This window comes from Rhopalosiphum padi, chromosome 1 (genome assembly GCF_020882245.1).
Source record: "Rhopalosiphum padi isolate XX-2018 chromosome 1, ASM2088224v1, whole genome shotgun sequence".
Taxonomy (NCBI): domain Eukaryota; kingdom Metazoa; phylum Arthropoda; class Insecta; order Hemiptera; family Aphididae; genus Rhopalosiphum; species Rhopalosiphum padi.
The window spans coordinates 4,527,796-4,534,139 of record NC_083597.1 but is presented as its reverse complement, the minus strand read 5'-3'; the positions used below and the strand labels follow the sequence as shown (position 1 = coordinate 4,534,139).

Here is a 6,344-nt window from a genome sequence, read left to right as displayed (position 1 = left end):
AATACATTTATTAGATATATTAATAAAACATTATACTTGTACGTGTGCTTAAAAATTATATTGTAATCAGTTTCAACAAAACAGTGCCTAGTCAATATGCGGACAAGGATTTTCCAAATGTTTAAAAAGTAAAAGAAAAATTCAACAAAAAATATAGTATATAAATGATCTAAAATACCTCTAGAATTTGAAATCTTCGTCAGGTTCAAAATATTCTAGATGGCAGGTATATTAATATTCAATGCATTGTGTACTTTTTCCGTATTTTTTCTTTTTAATTTAAATTAATTACTCTGAAATACCTATTACAATATTATACATTTTGTTTAGACGATAAAGTAACTATGATAATTGTGATTTAAATATAATATTATGTATTTCTGTATTATAAATTAAATGTAAACTTACCAACTTTAAAAAGTTTAAAATATATGGTACGTGTTTCATTCGTATAGTGTTCAAATGGTTTACTCGTGTTACTTGCGTAGAACTGTAAAAGCATATAAATTTTTTTTAATTAATTTTTTAAGTACATTTGTATTTAATAAACAATCAACTTAAAAATTAAAAATTAAAACCTCAAATTTCAATAACAGTAATAGGTAGTAAATTAATTTTTTTTCTAACATTAGATATGGTGTATAAAATAATAATATCAATACAAAAACCCATTATAGGTAGATATTTTCTATCTCATTTTATGATATTAATAAATAAATAACAATGTGTTGTTTATATTGTGTATTTTTATGTAGTCACTTTTCACTCGGCTTGACTATTAGTTGAAATTGAACAACGCTGATTCATTTTCACGCTTAACATAATAATAATAAGCACCCTTTATTCCTTTCTATTAGTCTGATAAATTATAATGCGGTCCTATTAAAACTAACGTGATAATATGATGTAAAACCGTACTGATATTAATAAATAATATTTTATTATATTCATTATGTGTTATTTATTGAGCATGTGTGTGCAACGCATACACGCTATTGTACAATTAAACGTTCCGAATCGTTGTAAATATTGTAGTTAAACCGCGTTTAACATTTCCAAACAATTTAGATACCTCTTATACGTAATCATACATTATAATATATTTATATTGCGTACACATTGCAAACATGCCTACCCACAATAATCATAGCCAATACCTATATAACGCCAGAGAAGTAGGTATATATCCCAAAAACCTGTAGATTCTGTAAGACCATTCATTTTATATTACCATGCTATTTTTTCACTATATACCTATGACTAACCCATTACAAACTGAAATACATTTCCAATGATTTTTAAATCAGGTTCTATCTTGACCTTAGGCTATTATAAATGTATATCGTAAATCGTATATCGTATATCGTAAGGTATAATGTAATATATATATATATATATATCTATTATATAAAAATAAGTCCGGTTTTCCTCCCTGACGCTATAACTCCAGAACGCACGAACCGATTTCCACGGTTTTGCATTCGTTGGAAAGGTCTTGGGCTCCGTGAGGTTTATAGCAAAGAAAATTCTGGAAAATTCAGGAAAAATTCAACAGAAAAGTGGGGAAATCGTTTTTCACATACAGCGCCATCTATTATACATAGCATGTACTTCAAACCAATAGCAACGGTGCGTGATAAAGTGTGTGACAGATATCATTATTCTCTGTTCAGTTAATTTCATTTATTGTAAATTATATGGATCGTGCATTTGAAGTTAAATTCAACACTATGTCCATAGTCCAAAATGCCTAGAGAACGACGTGCGAACATCGGCCGCCGCACAAGACATGCAAGCCAGCAACAAGTCTATTCAAGGAACTTAAGAGAAGAAAGACAAAATATAATAAGAGAAAATGACCGATTGAGACATCGCGTGAGCACACGAAGATCATTGGCATCATACAATCGCTTGGCATTCCAATATGATCCCACTGCGAACTACAGTGATGATGAAAATTTGGATATTGGACGAATGACGACTATATGCCGATATTGCAATGCGGTAAAGTTCAAAAGAGAAACGGTTGGATTGTGCTGCGCAAGTGGAAAAGTCAAACTGGATCCATTACTTACACCACCACAGCCACTGAAAACATTGTTTGATGGAAGTGATCCCGATTCCAGCCATTTTCTTCAACACATCCTTGAATACAATAACTGCTTTCGCATGACTTCCTTTGGAGCTAATATCATTCGAGAAGGCGGCTTCATGCCGACTTGCAAGGTAAAAGATACAACACACATAACCAACACATAATTGCAACACATAACAACTTCATATACACCACACACTACACCATCACACGATTTACAATGTATTCATGAACAAATTTTAATGATTATTTGCAGTTACAGATACAAGGTCAAATATATCATTTGCATGGTTCAATGGTGCCAACACCAGATGAACCGCATCAATTTCTGCAAATATATTTCATTTCGTCGATGGTGGATCAGCTGAACGTGCGGTGCAATATACAGGGAGCACAACAGTTAAAGAGACGAATTATTGAACAGTTGCAAGCATTTTTTCACGCTAATAATGCTGTGGTTAATATGTTCAAAACAGCATTGGAACGAATGCCATCGGATACGCACAAATTTGTCATAAGAGCGGATTGTACTCCGACAGGTGAACATGTGCGAAGATTCAATGCACCCACCGTTAATGATGTTGCTGCAATTATTGTTGGCGATCCAACTAAATCACGAGACATTGTCGTTCAGCGAAGAAGCAATATCATGCATCGTGTAAACGAGACACATCGTTTGTACGATGCGTTACAATATCCAATCATTTATTGGCAAGGGCAAGACGGATACGACATCACGTTGAAGATGGTCGATCCAATTACAGGTACAATATTCACACACTAATTATTTCCATTATTACTTTTATTGGTTTCCATTAACAATTCATTTAATTTTGCATTTTCAGGAGTATCAACGAATAATAAAAATCTAAGCGCAATGAATTACTATGCGTATCGTATGATGATTCGTACACATGAGGAGAATGTCATTCTGAAGTGCGGTCGGCTATTCCAGCAATTCGCTGTTGACATGTATGTCAAAGTCGAGACCGAACGTTTAGCGTTCATCAGATTCAATCAGCCAAAGCTACGATCTGAGGACTATATACACTTGCGTGATGCTATTCATTCAGATGGTGATGTTCAGAATATTGGACGACTGACGATTCTCCCATCAACTTATATCGGAAGCCCACGCCACATGCACGAATACGCTCAAGACGCTATGACGTACGTGCGAAATTATGGAACTCCGGATTTATTTATTACGGTCACATGCAATCCGAAGTGGACGGAAATTGAACGCGAGTTGGAACCGGGTCAAAAACCGCAAGATCGCCATGACATAATCGCCAGAGTATTTCAGCAAAAACTCAAGGTTATGATGGATGTGCTTACTAAGTATCGAGTTTTTGGTGACACACGTTGTTATATGTACTCGGTGGAATGGCAGAAGCGTGGACTACCGCATGCTCATATCCTAATTTGGTTGCTGAACAAATTACATTCAAATGAAGTGGATGACATCATATCAGCTGAAATTCCTGATCCAGTCACTGATCCCCGTCTACACGACATTGTGATGACACAGATGGTGCATGGACCGTGCGGTACATTAAATCCATTATCGCCTTGCATGGCTGATGGAAAGTGCACAAAACGATATCCGCGACCGTTAGTTGCTGAAACAGTCACAGGGAACGATGGATATCCAGTTTATCGTCGGCGTTCAAAAGAAGATAACGGTCGAACTATCAAAGTTAAAGTTCAAAATCAAGAGATTGAGATCGGAAATGAATTCATTGTACCATATTGCCCGCTGCTATCACGAATTTTCGAAACACATGCAAACGTTGAGAGTTGTCATTCGGCCAAATCAATCAAATATTTGTGCAAGTACGTCACAAAAGGCAGCGACATGGCTGTGTTTGGTATTGCGTCGGAAAATGTGAATGACGAAATCAGCAACTTCCAAATGGGCAGATACGTCAGTACTAATGAAGCACTGTGGCGATTATTGTCATTTCAAATTCATGAAAGATATCCCACAGTTGTACATTTAGCAGTGCATTTGGAAAATGGCCAAAGAGTTTACTTCACTGAGGCTAATGCGGCACAACGAGCTGAGAGACCACCATCGACAACATTGACTAGCTTCTTTGCAATGTGTGAAGCAGATCCATTCGCAGCGACGCTGATGTACGTTGAAATGCCCAAGTATTACACTTGGAATCAATCAACAAAGAAATTCCAACGTCGCAAACAAGGAACCCCAGTTCCAGACTGGCCACAGGTGTTTTCAACTGATGCACTAGGTCGTATGTACACTGTTCATCCTAGAAACGATGAATGTTTTTATTTGCGACTGCTGTTAGTAAATGTACGTGGACCGAAATCATTTGCGCATTTGAAAACTGTGAATGGCCACCAATGCCAAACATATCGAGAAGCATGTCAACTATTGGGTTTGCTGGAGAACGATTCTCATTGGGATTTAACACTTGCAGATTCAGTTGTTTCATCAAATGCGTACCAAATACGAACGCTGTTCGCAATTATCATCACCACATGTTTTCCTTCACAACCAATTCAGTTATGGAACAAATACAAAGACGCCATATGTGAAGATATCTTGCATCGCTTGCGTATTCAAACGAATAATCCTGACATCCAAATAACCGATGAAATCTACAATGAAGGATTGATTCTGATTGAGGATCAATGCTTGACTATTGCAAACAAGCTACTGATTGAAGTAGGAATGATTGCGCCAAATCGATCGATGCACGATGCATTCAACCAAGAATTAAATCGAGAGCTGCAATACAATGTTGATACATTGCAGGAATTCGTTAGAAATAATGTTCCGTTGCTGAATGAACAGCAAAAACAAGTATACAAAACATTAATGCAAGCGGTGGACAATAATACTGGTGGTCTATTCTTCCTGGATGCACCTGGAGGAACAGGGAAAACATTTGTCATTTCATTGATTTTGGCCACTATTCGATCAAGATGTGACATAGCTTTGGCGTTAGCATCATCTGGAATTGCGGCGACTCTTCTAGATGGCGGTCGTACTGCACATTCTGCGCAAATGTATATATGTATATCGTATATCGTAAGGTATAATGTAATATATATATATATATATATATATATATATATATATTACAATATAAATATATTATTATAGTCTGCAGTTACACCAATTAATATAATATTCGTTTATTTGGACTACTTAGGTAGGTACTACAGTTTAATAACACTTCACTTAATGTAACGTACACACTGTTAATACTTATTATTTAACTAACGAGTAGGTAAATAGGCATCGTCTTCCTTAATCGAACAACGGACACGGACATTGTGGAGAGTGTACTATCTCACTGTATATACTTGGATTTTAAGTTTTAACACTATTGTATACCAAAGTATAAAATATGGTAACTGATAATCTCGATAATATGAATCTAATATTGTTAATATTATTGTGACATGTATAATTCCTCAACCTTAATGAACAAATCATTAATCCTTATGAATATTATGTTTTTTTAGATACCAAATATGCCTTACAATACCATAACAATAATATAATATACCTCCTTTTCGTATACTTACTAATATACAAACTTACGTATCTATGTATGTATATGTGAATAGTAAGTATACATATTTTATACGGCGGCGGTCAGTTTGACATCATAATATTGTTTTGGTCGGAACTACAACGGTTCATAAATTAAAATGTATATTACAATGAGTATTAAAACGGTGATTTATTTACAATCATTCAAATTGTTATGTAGGTTTATAATAATATTTTAATTATATAGACAATTATTAACACGCGTCACGTACCTACAATAATATTTATGTTAATAAAAAAGAAACGTCGAATGATTAACAATAAAATTAAGCGTATAATACGAAAAACAAACGAAATATACATAATGATGTACAAAGAGTGGGCAACAATATTATACATATTCATTATTCACTTATCGATCACTTTTCCACTATTCCTGTTTAAATATGCACACGGCAATGCGTTTAATACGTATACGCGCGTATTATTGTGGCATTATTTTTTAATACCTACATATTATTATCTTTTTTTGCGTGGCGTGGACATTATTCTACATTTTAAGTTTGTTGAATTCCAACTACATCACACGTGAAAAAACCAATATTATATGCAATTGAATAGTTGTAAATCTGATGTACCGTACCTAACAAAATGCCATAAATTTAAGTTTCAGATTTTCACAACGCCTACCATATTATTATTATTATTATTATGCGT

The 6,344-nt window shown here is 34.5% G+C and overlaps 1 protein-coding gene across 1 annotated transcript; it reads left to right on the top strand.

Moving 5' to 3' along the window:
- Positions 1-1,397: 1,397 nt before the first annotated feature.
- On the top strand, positions 1,398-5,624 carry LOC132918685 (uncharacterized). The gene is made up of 4 exons (XM_060980100.1): positions 1,398-2,226; positions 2,358-2,859; positions 2,941-5,134; positions 5,597-5,624. The coding sequence occupies exons 1-4, from the start codon at positions 1,747-1,749 to the stop codon at positions 5,622-5,624; spliced, it is 3,204 nt and encodes a 1,067-aa protein (XP_060836083.1). The 5' UTR covers positions 1,398-1,746.
- The last annotated feature ends 720 nt before the right edge of the window (positions 5,625-6,344 follow it).